The following is a 25,022-nucleotide window of genomic DNA, read 5'->3' on the forward strand; positions in this document are numbered from 1 at the left end:
AGGCCGCCTGGAGAGACCAGCTCGGGGACGCCGGCTTGCAGGGATCTTGAACTTTGATCTTCTTCCCCAGTTCACCTACTACTGTATTGATACTCTCTGAGTCCTCAGATGCCCGCCCTTTGCGTTCTGTCCGTGCATCGTAGCTGCTTTCAGTGGGGCCGACAGGTTACAGCGGGCGTACTCTGTCTTGCCCAGAACCGGAACTCGTGGGCGCACACACACAGACACATACATACGCTCTCTTGCTCAAAAATTGATTGAGAGGCCCACGTCTGGAAAGATGCCTGGGCACCTTCCCAGGGCACTGGTGAAGGAGGAGCGGTTCTCACAGGCTTGCTCTGCGTGGTCCTCAGCCGCGTGGGTCTAAATCACGAGAGAGCCTCAAGTAAGCTGCAGTCTGAGTTTCAAAGTCTGGTCTGAACAGCCTGTTTTCCTCTGACTTCAAATTGTTCCCAGCGAGCTGATCGTCTCTTACTGCCCAGGCCTAGGCAAGCGCCCAGAGCTCAGAGGCCAGTCTACATCGGGGGTAGACACATTCTTTTCTGTCCAGGCTAGAGAGTAAATATTTTAGGCTTTGCAGACCGTACAGTCTTTGTTGCAATTTCTCAATTCTGATGTAATGTGAAAGCAGCCATACATGATAGATAAATGAAAGGGCATGGTTTGTTCCAGTAAAACTTTATTTATAAAAACTGGCGGCAGGCAGTAGTTTGCTAACCCTTGTCCTAAATGATACTTTCACACGATGATAAAAACACTTCTACCCTTTCTCTTCAGTTCTAAATAAAAAACAGACCTCCACCTTCCAGCAATGTTAGGAGAAAGGCCACTTAACCACAGACTTTGGTTGTAACCAAGCTCCCTCCTAGTGACCCGGCTCCCAAGCCCCCCGGCTCGATTCCACCCACTCCAGTCAAGTGCCCGCTGTAGGCACGGCATTGTCCATCCTGCTGGGACCCTGCCCCCTGCCCCCACTCACCCTTCTCAATTCCCCATGAGCAGGGTGGTACCCTGGGCCCCAGGCTCACCACATGCAGTTGGAGACAGAGCCTCACGTGCCCAAAGCAAAGCCGACCGGGAAGGCTTGTGATGGGGCCACAAACACAGTGTGAAGGGAAACCAGGCCCAGGGGAGTCGAGTTGTCACCGAAGCCTCTCGAGATGGGGGCGGGGCAGTCTGCGGAGAGGCTGTCTCGGGCAGAGGGGCCGGCAGGCAGACAAGGCAGGACTGGGAATATAGCTCCCCCGACCCCTACCGCCGCCTTAGTTCAGCCACCCTCAGACCAACTCTTCCTAAAACTGACCCACCCATCGGTCACCCTCTTATCTGGGAAATGGTGAGAGAATCGTTTGTCAGGAGTGAAGGGGAGGGCAGAGCACCCTAAGTGACTGGAAACGGGACGGGACTTTCTCGTACAAAACGCTCTTTGCCTTAATCCGTAATTGGTTATGAGTTGCCAAGTCTAATTCAACCCTGGCCTTGCGGATCCCCAGGCAGGAAGCGTTTGGGTCTGCCTTTCGTCTCTTTGCTCTTCAGAGCTGAGCTGTTTCTCCTCTTCACCAGCACTGCTTGTCACATGGTGGGTGTCACTCCTTTGGTATGAGTGCACCCAAGTCACCCAGACCGGAACCCCTCAGCGGGATGTATTTTTTTTTAAATTAATTAATTAATTAATTTTTGGCTGCACTGGGTCTTCGTTGCTGCACGCAGGCCTTCTTTAGTTGGGTTGAGCGGGGGCTACTCTTCGTTGCGGTGCGTGGGCTTCTCACTGCGGTGGCTTCTCTTGTGTGGAGCGTGGGCTCTAGGCGTGCGGGTTTCACTAGTTGTGGCACGCGGGCTCAGTAGTTGTGGCTCGCGGGCTCTAGAGCGCAGGCTCAGTCGTTGTGGCACACAGGCTTAGTTGCTCCGCGGCATGTGGGATCTTCCCGGACCGGGGCACGAACCCGCGTCCCCTGCATCGGCAGGCGGACTCTCAACCACTGCGCCACCAGGGAAGCCCTGATTGTCTATTTAAAAATTTTTTTAACCTCTGTAAGTCACTGAGTCACGGTTTCTGGGGAAAATAGGATGACTTTCTCTGTGATTTCAACTGGACATCCCAGATTTGCCCTCAGTAATCTAGAATAGTCTCTCAAACACACATTTAACTTCCATAAGGCTTTCTTGAGCTTCTCTGAAAGCCCAGGCTGCACAGCTCACCTGCAGCACGGACACAGCCTGAGCCCAGGCACCCCAAGTCCTTGCCGACAGCTACCACCATCCTCAAAATGGCCATAACGTTTATGAGCATTATTAATTAGTTATAAGTGATGTTACTGTTAGTTATATCGTACTCTATGACTGTATTGTGCGTTACACTCAACACTGTTGGTGGAATTAATACGATTTGTATTAATATTTATCATATTCATTATCATTCCTATTCTGATGATGGTGGCAGATGTTGTCTGGACGCCAAACAGAGGCTTGGGAGCCCCGGTCTGGCACTTCGTCCCCTACACCACACTGAGAGTACACCATGCCGAGAGGCTGTAATTATTATACTGTTGATGGTGACCACTGATTGGCGGTTTAGGGCTGAGTGCCGCATCAGCGATCTCACTTCATTTGTATCACAGCGCAGTGGAGCCTCGCGGCTGCCATCACCCCTGTTTTAGGGATGTAGCATCTTAAGACTCGCAGAGTCTTGCACAAAGGCCCACAGCCAGTCCCAGAACCGGGATACAAACATGGAGTCATGCTTTGGGCCACTCTGTTCTTGTCTGACCATCACACGCTGTGTGTCTACAGCGAGTACTTCACTTCCCGGGGCCTCTGTTTCTCTATCTGTAAAACACTGGACTCGGGCTCGAGCACTGGAGCTCCTTCTGGCCTGACATCCTGATTCTGATCGTGTCCAAGCCATTGTTACCTGCAGAGGAAAGAAATACCTTCTTGAATTTGTTTTAAAATTTCTCTGAGCTTCCAGGGACACCCAGTACCTTTTTCATCTCTTCCCGGTGGAGACAGGATTTCAAGAGTAAGAGATGAGGCTCCTAATTATGTGCCCTGGTTGTTCAGAAACAAAACGAACCTTCGTCCAAAATAAACAGGCTTTCTTGCTTTTAGGGAGAAAAATGACACATATGCATATTCATTTATATGGTAATTATTTTTATTTAACTTCGCAGGGACTAGAATTGGTAATTTAGAGCACAAAAAGGAGGCAGGGAATAGTGTTCAGGGAAAAAGAACGCAATCATAAGCCATCAGGATTCTTTTTTCCTTTTCTTTCTTTTTTTTTTTTTTGGTCTCATGCAATCTCTTTGAAGAATGTCTTTGAAGTGACCATCAAATACATTAGAGAAAGAGAAATTAGCACTTTGTATTGCAATTATCGAAAGCAGGTGGGCACTACGTTCAGGGACCAATTGGCTTCTCTTTAGGGGCAGCCGAGTTCTTGGAGTCCGGGAGCGCCCAGTTCTTGAGACCACATCTGTAGGGCAAAGGGAAGCTAAGAAGTAAAGCAGGGAGTTCAGGAAATGTGAGGGGAGAGGCTCAGTACCAAAGAGAATCTAAATCTCACCTTCACCATAGTCACCGTTTGCTCTCCGTTTTTTTTTGGATTACCAAGAATCCCTTTCCCTTCTTTGGCACCTAATCCATCTCCCTGCAGCTACTGTGGTCTCTTTCTTCCTAATCCTGCCTTCATATCGCTGCCAGAGAGATTGCTTTAAGAAATGAACAAATTTATTTCTCGACTGCAGGACATTCATATGGTTCAAAATTCAAAAGGTACCCAGGTCCCCCTCAAACTCTTGTCCCCCAGCCACTTGGTTCCCTTCCCTGGAACCAAGCTGACCTGGAGTCAGCTGCTGTTAACACGCCCTTGAAAGAACATCCTTCTGAAGAGTATTTGTTACACAGAGAAGCATCTGTCTTTTTTTTTTTTTTTTTTTTCGGTACCCGGGCCTCTCACTGTTGTGGCCTCTCGCGTTGAGGAGCACAGGCTCCGGACGCGCAGGCTCAGCGGCCATGGCTCACGGGCCCAGCCGCTCCGCGGCATGTGGGATCTTCCCGGACCAGGGCACGAACCCGTGTCCCCTGCATCCGCAGGCGGACTCTCAACCATGGCGCCACCAGGGAAGCCCTGCCTTCTGTTTTAATATAGATGATCTGTAACATTCACTCTTCAGATAACACCATATATATGAAAAAGTAAACTTATTCCCAGTGAACACTTTTTTTTCATGTCACAAGCAATTCTTTATTGGAATGTTTGAGAGAATCCCATAGGGAAAACTAAATTCTTTATTTTATTGATTTTTTTTTTTTTACAAAGAAGTTTTTTTATTTTATTTATTCATTTTCTTTAAAGATTTATTATTTTTTTTTTTTTTTATTTTTTCAGTACGCGGGCTTCTCACTGCTGTGGCCTCTCCCGTTGTGGAGCACAGGCTCCGGACGCACAGGCTCAGCGGCCATGGCTCACGGGCCCAGCCGCTCCGCGGCATGTGGGATCTTCCCGGACCGGGGCACGAACCCATGTCCCCTGCATCGGCAGGCGGACTCTCAACCACTGCGCCACCAGGGAAGCCCTCATCAACTTTTTTTTTAAACATTGTCTTGAGAACTATTCCTACCTGAAACCTTTTATGAAAGGGGAAACTGAGGTCCGAATGGAGGAAGGGACTTAGCCTAGGTCAGGGGACCAGCGGGCCAGGACAGGTGTGGACCTGCCACCACACCTGGCTGCCAGGCCTGGCTTCAGCCCGGGACCCCGGGACCCTGTGCCATCCCTTTGACAAAGGTATTTCTGCATCACCAGGACCAGGCCGATTGGAATGGGACCATCACAGACAGGGACCATCAGGCTAAGAGAGACAGAAGAGATGTTTCCGTGTATGGCCAGCCACCTCGCCCAGCTGTGGGGAGGAAGCAGCTGTGCCCAACGATGATGGCTTGTCAGGCGCTGGGAGTTTCATCACCCGTGAAAAGTCAGAGGCCTCCACGGATGGCTCGTGTCTGCCCCTGCTGGCCTGTGCCGTCTCTCGCACATCTGGGCTGGTGGGCGGCAGCAGGACCTGGTGGGGGAGCTGGGCGGGCCTCGGTGTGGCTCCGTGTGGGCGCCCGGGGATTGCAGGCAGGCCTCGAGGGCTCTGGGGTGCGCAGCGCGTCATACAAGCACCGTGCCTGGCCCTGAGGCCCACTGGGCAGGGTTACCCCGCTTTCCCATGCGAAGTGAGCCGAGTGAGAGCAAACCAGGATCACTAACGGGTGGGGGAAGCCTGCTGCCCCCATGGGCCTCCCTGTGTGTTAGGCAGGGGTCCTGTACCCTCCGGGGTTGGCTCCTGACCCGCCAGCGAGCCCACAACATGCTTCTGGAATCATTGCTCCAGTGAGCTCTGGAACATCCCGTACCTGCATGCATGAGAGCTGGCAGTCTTTTTTTTTTTTTTTTTTTTTTTTTTTTTTTTAATTTATCTGTTTGGCTGTGCCGGTCTTAGTTGCAGCGTGTGGGATCTTTAGTTGTTGCGGCATGTGGGATCTTAGTTCCCTGATCAGGGATCGCACCTCTGCATTGGGAGCGTGGAGTCTTAACCACTGCGCCACCAGGGAAGTCCCAGCAGTCTTTTAATTGTAGTGCCTGGAGGGAAAAACAATGACATTTCAAAACTACCTGGAGCCTCCCCGGCCCTGGCTTCTGTCCATTGGCCTTGGCTTTTCTTTCCTTCTGTGAGCGTCCACTTGGGCTGGAGTTCACTCCTCCGGAGGTTAGGGCTGGTTCTCGCCAGGTGTAAGGCAAGAAGCCCCTGCAGGCTGAGCGGGGCCGTCGGCAGCGACCTTCAGTGTGACCTGGGCAGGGATCAGCATGCTCGGCGCTCACGTGGTAGTCGGCACCCCCCTCGGTCGCGCTCTGTGTTGCAGCACCTCTCCTTTCTGTTTCCCAAACCAGGGTGCTTGGAGTCCCACCCACCCGAGCGGATAACACACCCTGATAACACAGGTTCACCTGCTGCGTCCGTGTCCCCCGGGGCGGCCCGGCAGAGGCCTGCGGAGGGACGCTGCCCCGCCTGCGCGCAGGGTGCTGAGTTCTAACCACCCCCCCATCCCCAGCCGCTGGTCAGGAAGTCTTCCCAATGCCTCCACAAAAAGCAGAGGCGTGAACAACGGAGCATTTCCCCGGGGACCTGTGGTTACTTAAATGGGATGCAAGCAGGCCCCTCCTTCAGCGAGCTCAGGAAATATCAACCCACCCCATGACTCGTCAGGCCTGAGACTGTGGTGAAGATCAGAAGAATAAAAATCGTATGATATCGTTTACGTGTGGAATCTAATAAAAAGTGATACAGAGGAACTTATTTACAAAACAGAACCCGACTCACAGACTTCGAAATCAAACTTATGGCTACCGCAGGGGAAACGTGGGGTGGGGGAGGGATAAGTTAGGAGACTGGGATTAACATATACACACTACTATATATAAAATACATAACTAATAAGGATCTAGTGTACAGCACAGGGAACTCCACTCAATGTTCTGTAATAACCTATATGGGAAAAGAATCTGAAAAAGAATGGGTATATGTATAACTGATTCACCTTGCTTACACCTGAAACTAACACGACATTGTAAGTCAACTCTACTCCAATAAAAATTTAAAAAACAAAACACCGAAGAGGCCAACGCTAAGCCCAGCACAGGTGCTGGGCAGCAGTGCGGGTCCATTGAGGTAAAGGTACCAATAGTCGTTAACCAGCCTTGACTAGCACATGGTGCAAGTCACTGCCACGCTCGGAGGCACTTTCTGGTGAGATCCGCACAGCTGTCCTGCGAGGTTTTCAACAACCAAGACTTACAGGCACCTACTGTGTGACAGGGACCATTCTAGGTTGTGTGAGGGACAAAACAGAACAAAGGAAACAGAGTGCCCGCTTTCACGGGCCCGTGGCTAGTGGTGCAGGTAGGCGTTTAGCACTGTGATTCTCCCACTTTACAGAAAAGGAGGCTGCAGTGCCGGATCCCCGCTGCTGACCCAAAGGAAGGATACGTGTGTTGCCTGAAAAAAGAACTGCTCTTCCAGAAATCCAGCAAGTTCCGGTGTCTGGCACCACGTCATCTCCCTCCTTGGAGCTGCAGAACGACGTCATCAAAGGCAAAACTTTGACCACGCCCCCAGCTTGCTAAGTCAGGGAGAAGAAGGTCTCCGAGGCACCCTGGAAGGGGGTTGCTTCCCCCCCACCGCCCCCCCCCCGTGATCAGTGCATGTGTTTCCTTTACAGAAAATGCAAAGTGAGACTTTGCATTCACAGGTTAACTTCTTTTTGATCTCATTTCATATCGTGGAGATGCTCCGTTACTTTATGATAAAGGAGATGTTGCTGGAGCACGCTTCGACTGTAAAACCGAGAGTCTAACATTTACTTGGCAGATTTCTAGACTCTTGTTTACTTTTTCCCGTCTGGTCACAGATTGACGCGTCCCTGCCCGTAACGGGAGTGAGTGTTTTATAGTGGAAACGCTAACGGAACGCAGAAGCCCGATTCTGGTCTACAGAACCCCCCGCTGTTTGTTTTACTTCTCCTGGCGGCGTCACTGGGCTGGCATGAATTACCCAGCTCTCATCCTCTGACGGTGGGAACGCGGGATTTTCTTGCCGTTGTTCTGACACTCGCGGGTTTGTAGATGTCACTCGCGTCCTCTGAGGAGTGCGGGTTTATTGATCAACAGCTCTGCTGAGGCCCGGGGCTGTGTGTTCCTCTAACACAAATGCAGTCAGGATGGCTGGGCATCTGGAGGGGAGGTCTGAACTCCACTTGGAAAACTGAACGGCATGCGTCACAGCGAGGCAGGGCTCTGCGGGCCGGGCTGGACGCCGTGAGTACCCCCTTGTGGGTCCCTCGTTTGTGGGTGTTTCTGGACCCTGCGGTGTGGTCTTGGGCTTGTTCATGGCGTGTGTGGCCCACCTATCTGCTGGCTAAGCAGCAGGCACCCCGGGTGCTCTGCGGGCAGCTGATGCCTGGGATGCCCTTAGGATCCTTCTAACTGCTGTCGGGGAGGGAAAAGAGACAGCTGGAATGCAGGACAGAGCCCGATGTTCGAGCCACTGTAAGTGGGCTTCGGAGCAGCAGAGAGCGTTGGAGAGGCCCGGTGATGTTGGAGACCGCATTGGACTCAGAACCACCGACCACGTCACCCTTGGCAGGTTGAGGTCGGATCCAGGGGCCGGATCAGAGACCTGCCTCCCGAGAGCTGGAAACGCCCACCAGGAGGACGGAACAGAGGGGCACCCTCAATCGCCCATTCCCAGGCTCTTGGTGTGGCTTAGTTTTGCAGCTAGCTGTCAACTGTGAAAACATGGCGTGTGCCAGAGACCGGAGACGGTTGCAGCTGCCGTTCTCCAGCACCTGCAATTGGCCAGACCTTGAGCTGGCCCTGTACGCTCATCACTGCACCTAACCTTGAACACCAGGAAGTGTGGGCCCGTCAGCATTATCCCTACTTTGCAGATAAGGAGATTGTTAAACAGTTGGTATGTGGGGGTCTGGGGATCCGCTTGTAGCTTAATACCGTCAGTCAGTGGGATTTGGAAGAACTGTGGAAACTAAAGTGAATGATTTTTAGCTATAATCTGTAACATATTAAGTACCCCCAATTTTAATTATAAACGTACTACCTATAATATTAATTATAAATGAGAGTATTGGTTAGAATACCAGAGCACGCATATATGTATATTTTGGCGTACCTTTTATTTGTTGAGACTGTGTGGAATTCACTAGTCTTTAGACTGATGAGTTCTCGTTCTCTGAACACGCCATCGATCCTCTCACGTTGAGCTTTCCACAGCTGGTCATGTCGGGTTTTCCTGGAGCAGCACTGTGGTGTCTGGTCTCCGGCAGCAGGAGAACACAGGCCTGAGCTGAAATGAGCTCAGGAAGATGTGGAAAGTGGTCCAGGCCTCCGGGTGGGTTGAGAGTGAACGTCCCCAAGGAACTGAGCCCGCAGGGGAAGGCTGTTTTGACTGGGAGAGAGGGACTGAAAATGGGATGTGTTTCCGAAGGAAATGACCCGGACATGCCAGGGGCAGCTGGACAGAGGGAAAGTGACCAGTGGTGACCAGCACCCACCGACGGAGGGGATGGAGGGACAGCTGTTCCTGGTGAAGGGGAGGCCCAGAGCGTCCCCCAGACTACTGCCCACCTTTTGGGGCCTGAAGCGGCAGCCTTGTAAAGTCAGCCACTTGGAGATTCAGCCTCCTTCAGTCCTGCGGAAATGCGAGTGCCCTTGCGCCGCAGACGGTTCTTAGGAGAGAGAAAGGCACCGTGTCTGTGAGGCGCCTGCTTTGGGTCAGGAACTTTGTCATGACACGTGTCGTCAGTAATCCTGTGCCGTCATTGCAGGGATTTTCCCTTAGGTGGGTCTGACCGCCCCCATCTTCCAGGCTAAGACTCAAGGCTCAGGTAATTCATGGTCACAAGGCTCCAGGGTTGGAGCCCAGTTGTGGACCCAGCCACAACTCTGCCCACGGCCAGTGCTTTCCCCGCACCAGGGCCCGGATGGACAGGTGTGGCGGTCCCAGGTTAAAGGGGGAGAGGGCACCAGCTTGAGGAGGAGGCGTGAATCTACAGGCTGGCTGCTTGGCTGCGAGCCCTGCCAGGATCAGTGGATTTGGAATGGAGAGAGAGGAATGAGGCCTGAGAAACCATCGGGTCAGTGAACTCGGGCCACTGCAACCTCTGAGAATGAGGCCAGGAGCTCTGGGCTGACGTGTGCACCCAGCTCAGACCCAGCACTTGACCTTCAGTGTGTACTTCAGAATTCCCTGGGAGAAGAGTCATTACAGGTGTTGATCAGACCCAGGTAACTTGTCAGCGGCCCCCGAGGTCTGCCCCCACTGCCTACGGGGTTTTCCCCTTTCTTTTCATGATTTCGAGGGCTGGCAGAATTTCACAGGAGAATCAGGCTGCATGATTGCAAGTAAATTATCATGTTTTAATGTGCAAAGACCCTTAGAGGCAGGGCAGTCCCTCGTCCTGGTCGATGCCTATTTTCCCTGCATAATTATGAGTAGCTATTCACTCTTAAAATGTCTTTGTTAGACCATAAATGTCTTTGCTAGAAGTTGCCTGGTCCAATCCTCTCGTTTTACAGATGAAGTTCAGTGCCTTGCACAAATCGAATGGCCAATTAGGAAAGAGTCCTAAGTAACAGAGTTGGGTCAGCCAGGCTTGGGGAGGGGGTAGTTAGTTTCATGAACCAGTGACTGATCACCCCCAGGTGCTATCTACTGGACAAGCCCCCAGACCCAGGGCTTCTGAACTTTTCAATATGAAAGCACAGTGTACCACACACAGTGGTGGAGAAATACGGCAATGAGTTGATGAATGGATGGGTGAATGAATGAATGAATGCGCCCCAGGTCTTCCTGTGGAGATGCCCACCCCACTGTAAAAGCATGGTTGTCGTTTCCCATCTGCTGGACCCAGGCTGGCGTCCCAGGTGGCTCCTGGGCAGGCACTGGAAAACGGATGAGCGCGCTGGAGTGGGTGTGCGCTAGCCCACGACTCGCTAGACTCCCTCACTTTTACCGAAATGTGTTCTTCCCAAGTCCTCGTTGATTAGAAAGCTTTCCTCAGTTCACATCTGGGATGCCAGTTACTGCTCTTTCCAAGAGATTGCCTTTTTTTTAAATCTTTTGGCCGTACCGCGCAGCATGTTGGATCTTAGTTCCCCGTCCAGGGATCGAACCCGTGCCCCCCGCGTCGGCAGTGCAGAGTCTTAACCACTGGACCACCGGGGAAGTCCTGAGATTGCCTTTTGAAATGAATTCTTTATATTAAATTCTACAGTCTTTTTTTTTTTTTTTTAAGATTTTTGGGATGTAGACCATTTTTAAAGTCTTTATTGAATTTGTTGCAATATTGCTTCTGCTTTATGTTTTGGTTTTCTGGCCCTGAGGCGTGTGGGATCTTAGCTCCCTGACCAGGGATTGAACCTGCAATCCTGGAAAACCTGGAAGGTGAAGTCTTAACCACTGGACCGCCAGGGAAGTCCCTTAAGTTCTACAGTCTTAAGTGGGGTTCCTTCCTGACAGGAGGTAGAGGAAAAGAACAGAGTTCACCTTGCTCAAAAGTATAATAATGATAAAACCAGTTAACATGGACTGGGCCATTTCCCCATCGCCAGGCACTGTGCTTGTTTTGTTGTTGTTTATGTGTTTGTTTGTTTACGGTCCTCATTTAATCGTCCCAGCGGCTGTGGGGTAGATTGCTGTTAGTGTCCCCGTTTTGCAGAGAAGGAGAACGAGGCCCTGAGGGACTGAGTCCCTGGTTGAAAGTCCCACGGCTGGCAGTGGCACAGGCTGGTTCCCAAGCCCCTGCTCTTCACCAGCATATGATAAACTGACACCTTAACAGACTAATCGTCTTTCTGAAGAGATGGGTCCACACCACAGACATGCTCTAAAGTGTTTGAAAGGAATGGACGCATTAACTGGACGTTGTTGGATTATCCACTTCTTGTGCTTTCGACCAGAGGCCACTGTGTCTGAACCTGGGAACTAGACGTGACGCCGTGAAGCGCGTTATCTCTGCGGTGGGTCATCTCGGCATCGCCCAGCCTCGGAGCTGGGGTGGGACTGGTCTGCTGGGCACGGAACAGTATGTTTTTCTGACTGTATCTTCCTTTGCAGAGTGGCCCCACAGACATTTTATAGGAAGTTGACTTTAAAACGCTTTCTTAGCTATTTGGAACGAATAAAAAGCCTCTTAGACATTCACATTCGTGCTTTACCAAATTTTAACACCCTGGAGATCAGTGGCTTCTAACCTGCAGACCTAGGAGTACAGATTTTCCCACATTCACCTTTGTATAGAAAAACGTCGGGCCTGTGTCCACCGATTTGCAAGCAAGGGTGGAACTTGGCACTGTCGGTTGTTCAGAAACATCTCTCCTGCCCGTCTCAGCCTGTCTCGGTCTGCCCGTCTCATGCGTCTTGGGGCTGCGCACAGGAAACGGCCAGGCCAAGCCTCGGTGGGGCGGCAGAGCCAGTGTGCTGGCGAGTTACAGGAGAATCTCGTCCTGCTGCAGCGCGGGCTTGAACGAGGTCAGGGATGCCAGCAGCTGTTGCCTATTGTTTGAGATGAAACTTCAAAGTAAAACTTCCCGCTAGTCACCTTTCAGATGAGTTGCATGTGGAAGGCGCCCGAAGATGCCATGGCAGGCTAAGACTGTCATGTTTCTGTATAAACCAAAGGAACCAGTACTGGGGCAATTTGATGTCAACATTTTTTTGTATTCATCAAAATTGTTCTCACCGATTGTCCTGAAACACATCAGTTTCCCAAACTTGATCTTTTAATATGCATTTCTTTTCTGGCTGATAAAAATCTCCCGGTTTTTCCTCTTTTATATGTTGGGAAACCGTATAACGTTTCATCAGAAAAAGGCGAGGGAGGTGGCGGCCCACGATGCATCTTGCGACGTGTCTGCTGGTTCACGCTCTGAGCTGAGTGGGTCTGATCGAATCCAAACCTTCAGCCTCAGTCTGCCTCCTTGGGACGGTGAGGGTTCAGCATTCGGCTCCGGGGAGCGCCTGGGATGGAGGCTCCAGAGGCTGCGGTTGGAGCCGGGAGCTGGATCAGGGCGTCCTAGGGAGAACCCAGGGGGGCACCCCGCTCTGGTCTTTGAGGAGAGGGGAGGAGACAAGGGGCACCGCATCAAACAGGCAGGGGGCCCAGAGGGCAAGAGTCCTGCAGCGTGAAGTTGCTAACTGCGCTTTAATAACAGTCAGAAGGGCAGAAGAGGCCAGTGTTCACACAGAGCGGGCCGCCCACTCGGCATCCGGCAGCGCTCTGCCGGGCCTCGCCACGTTCCCTAGGCTCGCTGGCTGCTTTTCTTCCCCGTTTTTTCATCTGTGACATCTGCTCGGTGCTTGTCCCTCTTGTGATACCGTACCCCTCGCAGCTGTGCAGACCTCCAGCTCTGTGCCGGTGCAGGGAGTGCCCTGAGCATACGGCCTTTTTGATGTGTGATAAAACAGAACCGAGCCACAGGGGTACGGCGAGCGAAGGCATCAGAATATCAATTAACCTGCTCTGAACAAAGCTGCAGCTCCAGAGTGGAACAGACATTTCACTGAAGTGTCAGGAAGATGGATGATGTATTCTAATTAGGGACTGACTGCTCTCTCCGCATCCAGCCGTTCCTGGAAGTCAGAGCCGTGACCCTCGCGAGGCACCTCACCAGCGTCCCATCCCGGCATGGGACGCTACTGACTGGTCGGTGACTCCTTGCTTTGCCAGAATTTGCAGCCATTAGCTTGCTCTCAACCAGAAGCGCTGTTTCCCCTTGAAAGTGTGGTCCATTTTGCCACTGGGCAGTTGCGTATAACCTCCATATAAAGTCAAGAGCTCTGGGAAGGAAGATCTTTGGCAGGCGCTAAGCCTGGGGCTCCCGTCTTGAGGATGCTCCAGGACCCACCCACACTCCGTGACACAGAGGCCGTGGTCACTGTGCCCTTCCTTCCCAAGTGGACTGATGTGGGGATGAAGGGTCTCCACAGCTGCACCAGTGGGGTGGGGTTGCTGCCCTAAGAGGTCCTCCAGGGCCCTCGTTTCTTTGCACCTGGGTGATGGCACCGTCTCCCTGAGTCTGAAAGAGTAACCCAGAGAACAGGTGGCCTGGGATTCGCTTCGAGCGCCCCCCACCCACCTTCTCCTCTCCTTCCTTAAATTTCACATCCAACCCAGAATGATGCACCAATGAGGCCGGTTAATTAGGGAGATGTTCCTCATTTTGCTGCACTTTTCCTGTGTAATTGGAAGGCCCGCTTTCTCCAGTCGGCGAGAGCTGTTCCCCTGAATACTTCTAAAAGCTTTGGACCACATACTGATACCAGCTGCAAATTTATGGGCAAGATTATAATGATTGCTCAGTAATGCAATATTAAAAGCGGAGGCCTCTCTCAGTGCTGAGTGAAGGCGGGGTTCCAACCTTCTTTCAGCTTCAAAAAGGGATTCGAAACAGAATTACCAGCCCTTGTCCTAGAAGAAGCAGTCAGGGGGCTCCGACTCCCTCCCCTGCAAATAAGGAAAAAATAAAGGGGTCTGAATGTCGCCAAAGTTCAGAACATTTGGGTTCGGCTTCCAGAACTGTGAGTGGGGGAGCTCTCAGACCCTGTGCTTCCTGATTCCTGGAGGGGTGCGCACATCTGTAGGTGTCTGCTCTTTGTAAGAGCTGCAGCCAGCGCTTGGCTGCCTATAACAAGGACTTGAGGGAGCAAAAGGCTGTTGAAAATTTTTTTTTGCAGTTTTGCTTCATTAGTTCTAGAATCCAGGGGCTCCGTGGCTGCGCGTTCTCCTGCATAATTTAAAGAATTAATGAAAGCGTGCCTGATTTTTCCAATACTCTTTACTCTGTAAATTTGTTTAGCTTTTTTTTTTAACTGTCAGTTGAGGCTGTTGGAACCTAAATATTTTAATATTGAAGAAATGTGCTCCCCCCGTTTTTTTTTTTTTTAAAGAAAGACATTCCTTGCCCTCAACCACACGGTGTTCTGTACATCAGGTATTATGAGTTATGGGTGACCTTGGGTCTCAGTTCACCCTATCAGTCCATCCTCTGACCTTAACGGCAGACAAGTTCTTATAATGACTGAGAGCAGGGGGCCCCTTCTGGGAGCCCGCATCAGAAACCTGGGCTTCTGCTTGGGGCTGTCTGACCCCGCCTCACCGCAGAATGGAGACCTGAGGGGGACACGTAGTTTTTCGAGGCAGGAGCCCGCTGTGTCCCCCTTTGCCTGGCAAAGTAATAAAGCTATCCTTTTCTACTGCAGCCAAAAAAAAAAAAAAAAAAAGAATGGAGACCTGAGACAATTTGCAGCTTTATTTCACTCTTCCAAAGCTCACTTTATCTACTTTATCTGACCGTCAGGTTGAAGGCGTTAGTGTGTATGTATATAACTCTAGGCTCATAGGCTTTGAAAGGACTTTAGAAATTGTTGAATGTGAATATTGCTGAGGTACATTAAAAAGAAAACAGCGTAAGCAAATGGGAAGATCATGGTTTTTGGGGTTTTTTGTGGTCTTCTATGGCCGCACAGCTTGTGGGATCTTAGCTCCGAGACCAGGGATCAAACCCGGGTCCCCGGCAGGGAGAGCGCCAAGTCCTAACCACTGGACAGCCAGGAGATTCCCAGGAAGGTAATAATGTTGACTTGATATTGTAAAAATGTCCATCCTCCACAAATTACTCTATACATTTAATGTCATTCCCAACCTTGTAGAATTTATATTTTGGAACTTGACAAAATAGTTTTCTGCCTACTTGGAGGAACAAAGTTTTGAAAAAAATAAAAAGAAGGAGGAGCATCTCCTATTAGACAGAACAATAAACTACAAAACAGCGAGAATTCAGATGGTGTGAGGATGGCGCAAGAGTCTACGGGCAGAAAGATGTCAGAGCCAACATCATATCAGCATGTAGCTGTGACTAAAAAAAAGGTGACATTCAGAGGGGAGAGGACAGGCTATTTCATAGATGACCGTGGGACAGTTGGAGATCCACAAAGAAACAGATGAGATCAAGGCTCACATCATTTTCAAAATAAAATGTGGCTCTTTTAAATATTTCAGTGTAAAGAGTAAACCGTTAAGAGAACTCGGCTTAAATGCAAGTGAACGCGTATCAGCTTATGCAGTGGCAAGGGCCTTTTTATACATCCACACAACACCAGAATCCAAAGAGGAAAGCGCTGATTGATTTGGCCAAAAACTTGTGTGTCAGAAACAACAGCATACACAAAAGACAAACTGTGGAAAATGTTGGCAACATCGTTTTTCTCAGAGTCTGTGGTAGCAGTTGCCAAAACGCGTTAAGATTCTTAATATGTAAAGAGCTCCTGTAAACAAATGAGGACCAAACCCCAAGGGCAGAGTGAATAGACGGCATGAATGGACATTTTGGAAAAGAAAAAAATTCAAATAGCCAATACACATATGGAAAAAATATTGAACCTCCTTAGTGATCAGAGAGATGTAAATTAAAGCAGCTACCGTGTACTCTAGTTTGCTGGACAGATTTTCCCCCAGGATAAAGCCTGACATTGACAAAGATGCAGGGAAGCAGGTGATCTGCCATTGGATTCAGAAACCGGTGGGCAATTTTGAAACCGTGATGTGGCAAAATGTGTCGAAAGTTATAAAAGAAGGTATCAACTTTTAGAACTTCATCGGGATATTCTGTGTACCTCAAGATGTACACATAGGGCTTTTTAAACGATAGCTTTTGTTTGTTTGTTTTTCGGCCGCAGGCTGTGCAGCACGTAGGATCTTAGTTCTCCCACCGGGGATCGATCCCGCACCCCCTGCAGTGGAAGCGCGGAGTCTTAACCCCTGGACCACCAGGGAAGTCCCTAAATAATAGTTTTTGTGTTTTTTTTATAATGGAATGAAACTAAATGAGCAGCAGTACGTGATTCATTAGCATTTGGCAGGTCGATTCATGCAATGCCTGGCAGCTATGAAAACGCCCAGGAGAGGAGCATTCTGTGACATGGGAAATATGCATGAAACGTTCTATGTGAAAAGAACAGACTGCAAAACAGTATGTGCAGTGTGACTTTTCTCCACCACCCCCCCCCTGCCGCCCCCTCCCCCCGCCCCTGCCCCCGCCAGCCAGGAGAATAGATAATCTCTATGTGAAGCCTGGAAGGAGATACACCTAAGTGTTAACAGTGGCTAGTTTGGGTCGGTGGTGTTACCAGTGACTAGCATTATTATTTCAGCTCTTTAGTGTTCCCACAGAGTGTACGACAATCATATATGACTCCCACAGTTGGACTTAAAGGGTTAATGAAAATAAATCTTCTAAACCAGCTCCCCAGCTGAGCCAAGAAGATGCCTGAGGGATTTCAGCCCCATAACGAGTTCACTTAGGAACAGAAACTTGAACTCGGGCCTCTTAATGCTCTGTTCGGGACTTGTTCTTAAGAAAAGTGGGTTTTTGTTTTGCCCTTGGTGGTTCCTTTTCTCTCACATCTGAGAAACTCCCTTTAGGAAATAATCCGGAATGTGGAAAGAGCTGTAGCACAGAGATGTTCTCACGGTGTTATCGGTAACGGTGCGAACGCGCGCGGCAGGTGAAGCGTTTGGTCGTGGGGCGTGGCTCAGCGCGTGAGGCAGCTTACTCTGTGGAATGTCATATGGCCAGCGAGGAGGTGGGCCGACAGGAAAAATACGGTGGTGGTTATAACGCGGGATGGAAAAAGTCAGGACAGAAAATACGTATGGTGTGACTATCATTTTAAACGTAAGATTCAGAAGGGGATGTGATATTATGAGAGGAGTTGTTAAGTGAGGTGAGGTGGCTGTCAGGAACGTTTATTTTCTCTGACCTTAAAAGTTCCAGTCTTTCTATAAAGGTATGATGTTCCTTTTATAGTAGTTCCAAAAAAATCTGGAAAAGTAAACATAGGTGAGCACCTTTTCACATTCTCTGCCTAGGGCTGGATTCTGGACGGCATCCCTGAAACTCGGGAGCAGGCCCTGTTGATCCAGACCCTCGGGGTCTCCCCCAGACATGTCAGTGAGTAGCCCCACCCGCGCCTGGACGGCCCTCCCCCCAGACCTGCAGCCCCCGCGAGTGAGCGCTCCACTCTGTCAGCGGCTCCCCGGTGCCCAGGCACCATTCACGAAGGGGGTTTGATGGGCCTGGGGCCCAACAGGAAAAAGGAGGACAGCGCAGTCGAATTTTCCACGGAGCTAAATGCATTCGGGGCTCGTTCTGAGAAACGTGAGGTTTTGCTCTGACCCTGGTGATTCCTTGTTCCAGGAATCTCACATCTGAGAAACTCTCTTTAGGAAATAATCCCCAAATGTGGCAAAAGCATCCTGCACAAATATGTCACTGAAGCCTGTCCTCGGGCGAAGTGTTCGGGCGTGGGCTTCCTCTGTCCTGAGATTACGTGTTTGTGTTCTGACCTCTCTTTTGAGGCATTGCCGGGGATGGGAGATGCTGGTTGCTCTAATGTCTTTATACAGCAGCAGGTCGGCTGCCCACCATGCCTGGTTTTGCTTCTTTCCTTCTCTACCCAGTCGTGCTGAGCGCTCCAGACACGGTCCTGATTGAGAGAAATTTGGGGAAGAGAATCGACCCTCAGACAGGAGGTACGGCTGTCTCCACCTTCCCACAACCGCCCCGTGGGGTCTCACAGGGAATCCTAGTAACAGCCCTGCCCACCCCTCACTGAGCACTTACTCTCAGGCTCGGGCAGCAGAAAGACCCGGGTTTGTGGTGCCTGCCCCTTTCTAGCTGCGTGACATGGGACAAGTCGCCCAGTGTCTCTGAGGCTCAGTTTTCTCACCTGGACTTGAGGATGAAAACGCCGAGCCCTGCCTCGTGATCTGTTCACTGTGAGGATGACATGAGAGCCTGGGGGTGGGAGCCTGGCACAGAAGAAGCGCTCCGAAAGTCACGGCCACCCTTCCCCTCGCCATCGCCGCTTTGTTGTCGTTAATAGCGACGGGGGGGGGGGGGGCGGGCCCGGAGCCAAAGCCGAGCGCGGTGCTGCCGGGGTGCGCGGACGAGCACCGCTGGGACCCGCAGGCTCCGCCCCCAGGTCGGGCGGGCAACTCTAAACGTGCCCCTCTCTCTGGTAGAGATTTATCACACCACCTTCGACTGGCCCCCCGAGTCCGAAATCCAGGACCGACTGATAGCGCCAGCAGGCATCTCGGAAGGGGAGACGGCGCGGAGGCTGCTGGAGTATCACAGGAACATGGTCAGGATCCTCCCCTCGTACCCCAAAATCGTGAAAGTCATCACTGCCGACCAGCCGTGCGTGGACGTCTTCTACCAGGGTAAATCCAGGTGGACCCTCGGCCCCTCTCATCCTGGTGTCACTTCTTCTGGCAGTGATGCCAGTGTCCAGTGTCCAGTGTCCAGGGTGTGCCTGGGAGCCCGGGAGTCAAGTCACGGAAGGCCCAAGGTCCCTGCCCAGAAACGAATCTGGGGTCCCTGGGAGCGTCGTCCTCTGAGACCCTGGGCTAATATTCTATAGCCCGCATGGTCAGCGGACTTGACAGTGACGGGGGGGGGGGGGGGGGGGGGGGGGGGGGGGCGGGGGCGAGGAGAGGTGAGGGCCGGGGTGGGAGGGACATACAGCGAGAAGCCTTGCCCTGAGGATGAAGGAAGAGGAAGAGAAAATTTATAAATATTCAAACAAACAAACGTACAAACCAAACCCACCAGCGTCACAAAACCCAAAAAACCACAACACAACTCAGGTGTCCTGAGCCCATCGAGGGCAGGGATAGGCAGTTGCATGCCAGGCACGGCCCTGCCGTTGGGAACAGTAACAGATGTTCAGAAATGGGCTGAAAGAGGCCTGTTTGGGGGTCAGGGGTGTGACCATTGAGTCCCGAGACTTTGAAGCCAGGTGACCTCAGCCCCACCACACGTCAGCTCTGCAGTCTGCGGCAACTCTCTTAACCCCTCTGAGCCTCAGTTTTGTCATCCCCAAAATGGGAACAAAAATCCTTCCTTCCTCACGGACTTAGGTGAGGGCTCCAGGAGATCCTGCAACGCAGGTATCTGCAGCCCTGAGCCCAGTAGCTGGTGCAGAGAACGGCTCAGTAAACATCGGATGTTGCTATCATCAGGATTCAACATCCAGTCCCGGAAGACAAGGAAAGTTAGAAGAGTTCTCCCCCAAAGCAGCTGCATTTATCATTTTTATTTTTTAAAAATTTATTATTTTCTTTTATTTATTTCATTTTATTTTTAGTTTTGGCCACGCTGTGTGGCTTCTGGGGGTCTTAGTTCCCCCACCAGGGATCGAACCCGGGCCCTTGGCAGTGAAAGCGCGGAGTCCTAGCCACTGGACCGCCAGGGAATTCCTTAATTTTTTAAAAGTCTTGCCGAGCTTCAGTTGTCTCCACACGCAGTTATCCCCTTCCGTGCGATGCTGGTGCCTGACGCAATGAAAATACCTCCGCAGGGACTTTAAGACACTTGATGGTTTACGGTGCCCTTTTTTGGTATATTGTCTCAAATCTCTTCAAGAGAAGTTTACTTTCGGTGGGGAGGTTGTTCTGAGCTCCCCGGAGCGGCCCTCCCACCGGCCCCCACCTGCTGGTGGCCTTGTTGTCTGAGCGGCTTTGCTTTACCGAGAGCGAGAGCCGGAGCCGGCACAGCCTCGCTCTCCGAAGGGGGTCGGTGTACGAGGGGGCATGTCTGGAGAGTGATGCTACTTTGAAAAATGCCAGGCTTATGGATGCCTTATAAATGTCCAGTGATTTCGCATCTCGGAAGAGTCTTTAGTAGCAAACACTGCGCTCCAAAGATAAACAACCACAGCATTTATCTTACGCCATGATTCTGAATTTACACATTAATTACTTCCAGACTACTTAATTAAATTTAAAAGTTCATACGATCGTTCATAAAGAATTCATGCCTGAAATTGTAAATAAAAATGTGAGTGTCTGAATATTAATTATTATTAATTAATAATGCAGAGAGAGAAATTGAAAATTGGAATGCAAGGTTGTCTCTGTGTTGTTTTTTTTAATATCTCTGCTGTGCATCCAGCAACCACATATTTTGAAAAAGAATAATTAGCTGTTGAGACCGTCTGGGGGATCATTACTTCTAATTAACTTGGTTATTTACTGTAAATTAAGCATCATTTGTAAGCAGGCTGCTTTGCCTGTAGTATTTGTGCTCTTCAGACGGGCTGGATCCTGGAAGGTCTGAGGATAAAGACAGCCTTGCTGTCTTTATCTTTACCTCTTCCTCCGGGTTCGTCTCGCTGATGGAAAGTGTTACCCGTGGCAGTGGGCTTGGGAGAGTTGCCCCAGCCCTGCCAACTGTCTGTAAAATCGGGACAAGGAAAGCACATCCCTCGTGGGACCGTGCACGGATCAGATGAGGTAAGGCTGGTAGAGTTTGGCTTAGCAGCAAATGCATCCCTGCCGTGAAGATGCTGCTTATCATCTTGACCTTGAAGACAGGTAACTTACCTGCACCTTTAGTTCTAAAACAGAGGGGAATCGTAGCATCTCTAATGACCCTTCCAATCAAAAAATCCTACGAAGATTTGAGAGTTCAAAATTTGCCCAGTGAATATATGTCATTGGTTCTCAATTTTGCCCTCTCGCCACAGCGGGACACGTGGCAATGTCTGGAGACATTTGTGGCTGTCACAGCTAGGGAGCGTGACAGCACCTGGTGGGCAGAGGCCGGGGAGGTGCCCTGACGTCAGGCACAAGGTTGGAAGACCCTGCACACCTGTCGCGGATTTCAGGGTGGTGCCTGGGGACACCTTCCTGTCTTCGGATGGATTCCATCCTGGGCGAGGGGCAGCCCGGCACCTGCGCGGGATGGTCCGGGGACCCGGGCAGGAGGCGGGGCTGGGGAGGGAGACCCCCTTTGGATGCAAGGGGGACTGAGGAGGAGGTACCCCCACCCTCTGCCTCAGTGGGCGGGCCGCTCCCCTCACCCAGGTGCCGAGTGGCTGCCCTTCAACAGCCTCCTCAGCCCACTCGTGGCCCCTCCTCTGCCCTCCACTCTCAAGGGAGGTGACCTGGTTTGATGTTCAGTAGCTTTGGGCATCCAGTGCCCCCCACGGTGCATGCGCCTCAGCCCTGTCTCCCTACTTCTTTGTTCCTCAGATGCCAGGGGCACCCTGGGCCAGGGCTACATCTGCCCACTCCCGGGACCCATTTGATCACTGCCTCTTTGGAGACTTGCAATAAAGTTGGTGTCACTGGAGCGCGGCTGCAAATTATTCTCCACCAATTCCGAAGGCCTTTAGAAGTCCCCGAGTACGAGGCCCCCGCGTGGCCTGTCGTGTTTATCAAAGCCCGCGTCTGACTCTAGGAGGTCGGCCTGGTCCCGGGGCTTCAGGGTGAGGCTCAGCCCGGATTCAATTTGGAGACACTCTAACCCAGTATTCAGTGTGTGTTCTGTGTCCTGGGACCAGCCCCCAACCACACGGCCAGCCGTCCTTTGACCGGGAGGGCAGCACGGCCCCTGCGCTGTGTCAGAGGGATCCAGGGCAGTGCTCTGCTCGGAGGGTGGCTTCTGTGCCTCTCCTTGTCCCCTCCCGCCTCGGTGCCCAGGCCTGAAGGGTAATTCCTTCCCCGCAGCTTCACCCTGTGGTTACCCGGCAGGTTCACAGAGGGTTTCCACGGAGCTGTAAAAGAGAGAAATAATTACTGCCGTTAAAAGAGCCCAGGCAGAGGTGTCGTAAGCTGGTTCCCTTTCTTTAGGACCCTGGTTTATTATCCTCACATCCTCTCGTTCCAGCTCTGACCTATGTCCAAACCGTCCATCGATCTAACGCCCCGTTCACCCCGAGGGTGCTGCTTTGCGGGCCCGTGGGCAGCGGGAAAAGTCTGCAGGCCGCCCTCCTGGCCCAGAAATATGGCCTCGTCAACGGTGAGTGCCCCGGCGGCCACCCGGCTTCTAGAGCCTCCCCTGCTTCCTGCCCTCCCAGACCTCCCCGTGTTACGGGGGCGGCGAGGAGATCGGCATCACTTCTCTTTCTTGCTCTCTGCTGTGAACAATTTTCATTTAATCCGTCTTTGCAGGGATAAGGTTTTTGCCTCCCAAAGAATATGGCCATAAAAACATTAACCAATAAAAACACGCCCGCAGCCCAAAGAGCTGGAACGTTTTCTGGTCATCATTTTTTACGTCCTTTGGCGCAGTGGTTTTTCTGTGCTCTGCCCCTGCAGTCTCCCCAGAAGCCGGAGTTCTTGCATAATGTGGACCTGCTGTTTGTTTATTTTCTCCGGTCTTGTTTGGTTCCCCAAACCCAGGTCAGTGTGTTTACAGGCAAACAGTTTCTGAACCGGAGGAGGACTTCTAGCTTAACACAGTTTCAATAAATATTTTACCAGGAAGAGAGAAAATATTGAAATTAGTCCTCCAGGTCTTTCCTGGGGTGGTCCCAGATGGTCTTGGATGCCAGTGTGGTTTCAGGAGGATAAAGGGCTGGAAGGGAGGCTGTAGCAGACACACAGCACTGGAGGGAGTTAAAGGCACGGACCCCCTCCCACTTCGGTGCTCCAGAAGCCTCAAAAACCTCTATTTAAGCAGGAGACATGAGACCTGCACCCCCAAATATAGAAATATGCATGTATATGCCCGCAAATGATACATATACACCATACAGATATACATGTATACTGACTTGCACAAATATATACATACCACCCCAGAAAGATCAAGTTTTGAATAAAAATGCTTTTCAATTAGGTCTCGTCCAGCTTAAAATTCCAAAGCCACTGAGATTCCCAGCCAGGAATCAATGACAAATATCATACCCATAGGTTGAAGGTGGAGAACTGAGCAATTATTCTGACTAGTATGGAAAAAACCCACTAATAGTTGTATTAGTATTTTAGTGAAAATGCTAAATAGTAGTATTCTGATTTAATTAGTATGGAAAACTCACTTGGATACTTTATGATAAAAAATGCTTTGCTTGTATCAACAGTTTTTTTTTTTAAATGGAATTATTCAAATAATTCCCTCTCCTTCCGAGTTTTCCTCTTAAGAGTATTATAAGAATAAAATCCCAGCTGTGGTTAGGGATGACTTTGTAAAGAATGAGCCACAGTCTACTTGTGGCCACACCCACATTTATTTAAGTGCCTGCACTTACTGTTATGTGAAGACATATGAAGAGTTACAGTGAGAAGAGCCTTAATGGCAGAGGGAGGGTCTGAAAAACACAACAGCGATACCTTAATATAGTGCACAGCTTAATTTAAATAATTGTCACTGTGCCGAAGTTCGTTTATGCAGACACTCCCATTCAAGAAAAGTATTTTTAAACTGTTTTCAGCACACCAATCATAAAGAAATGAAATTACCTGCCGAGATTTTTCCAAAAATGAAAATAGAAAAGCTCACCATCGTTTTTGCTTTTGTAGCAGAAGAGCCATTTTGGGCCTCTTTTCAATAACTGAGCATTTGGAGACTGGCTCAGAAAGTTGACATTTCTCAAAGGTGTTCTTGAGAAATACAAGACATCATGAGATTTCCGTAAACCTGTTTAGGGGACCTGTGGTCTGCAGAGGCAAGCACTGAGCTGTCCTTTGGGGTCTCTCTGCAGAGGCCTGTCTGCACCCAAAGCTCCAGGAGCTGCCCGCCCAGCCCCCCTACAGCCCGGCCCCCCTGGCCATCCCCTGCCTTGGGTCTTATCTCCACATTTATGAACCTCTCGGTCGTGGGAATACATCTCCAAACAAATAACCAGCATTCGCTCCAACAAGGTTTATTGAAAGGCTCCTGTCTATAATTGGCGAGTATATAAACAGGCACAACCTTTTGAAAGAAAAGGCCAGTACTGATTACCAGGCTAACTGTGCAAATCCTTTGGTCCAGTGATTTCACGCCCAGGACTTTATTCTGCTGAAACACTCCCCACAGTATTCAACAAGAGTTGTGAAGGATGCATAATGAAAAATAAAGGTAACCCCAAACTCTGTTCGCGAGGGGATTAGTTAAAGTAAGCTCTGGGCGGCTATTAAAAAGAAACCTGTAAAGTGACTCGATGTCCGTGAGGTATTGTTATGTCCGGGCGGGGTGGAAAGCAAGTCACTCAACGGTGTTCAGGGGATGGTCTCTTTTTTTTTTTGTAATTTATTTTTGGCTGCGTTGGGTCTTCGTTGCTGCACACGGGCTTTCTCTAGTTGCGGCGAGCGGGAGCTACTCTTTGTTGCGGTGCGCGGGCTTCTCATTGCGGTGGCTTCTCTTGCTGCGGAGCACGGGCTCTAGGCGCACGGGCTTCAGTAGTTGTGGCTCGCGGGCTCAGAAGCTGTGGCTCGCGGGCTCTAGAGCGCAGGCTCAGTGGTTGTGGCGCACGGGTTTAGTTGCTGCACGGCCCGTGGGATCTTCCCAGACCAGGGATCGAACCCGTGTCCCCTGCATCGGCAGGCAGATTCTAATCCACCGTGCCACCAGGGAAGCCCGAATGATCTCATTTTTGTTCAAAAAAATGTGTTAATCTATGTTCAAGGAAACA

At 50.8% G+C, this 25,022-nt stretch overlaps 1 protein-coding gene across 6 annotated transcripts in view; it reads left to right on the plus strand.

The window, feature by feature from the left end:
* The window catches only part of AK8 (adenylate kinase 8), a 126,452-nt gene that overhangs the window by 24,632 nt on the left and 76,798 nt on the right, over positions 1 to 25,022 (plus strand). For 4 of the 6 annotated variants that reach the window (XM_032635083.1, XM_032635077.1, XM_032635080.1 and 1 more), the window contains 4 exons: positions 17,488 to 17,569; positions 18,079 to 18,150; positions 18,643 to 18,843; positions 22,295 to 22,426. In XM_032635083.1, coding sequence (XP_032490974.1) covers positions 17,488 to 17,569; positions 18,079 to 18,150; positions 18,643 to 18,843; positions 22,295 to 22,426 — 487 coding nt within the window. Of the gene's footprint in view, positions 1 to 17,487; positions 17,570 to 18,078; positions 18,151 to 18,642; positions 18,844 to 22,294; positions 22,427 to 24,382; positions 24,470 to 25,022 lie in introns of all 6 variants that reach the window. The other 2 variants (XM_032635078.1, XM_032635082.1) reach the window with 1 other exon arrangement.

The sequence above is a fragment of the Phocoena sinus genome, chromosome 6 (genome assembly GCF_008692025.1).
Source record: "Phocoena sinus isolate mPhoSin1 chromosome 6, mPhoSin1.pri, whole genome shotgun sequence".
In the NCBI taxonomy this organism is placed as follows: Eukaryota; Metazoa; Chordata; class Mammalia; order Artiodactyla; family Phocoenidae; genus Phocoena; species Phocoena sinus.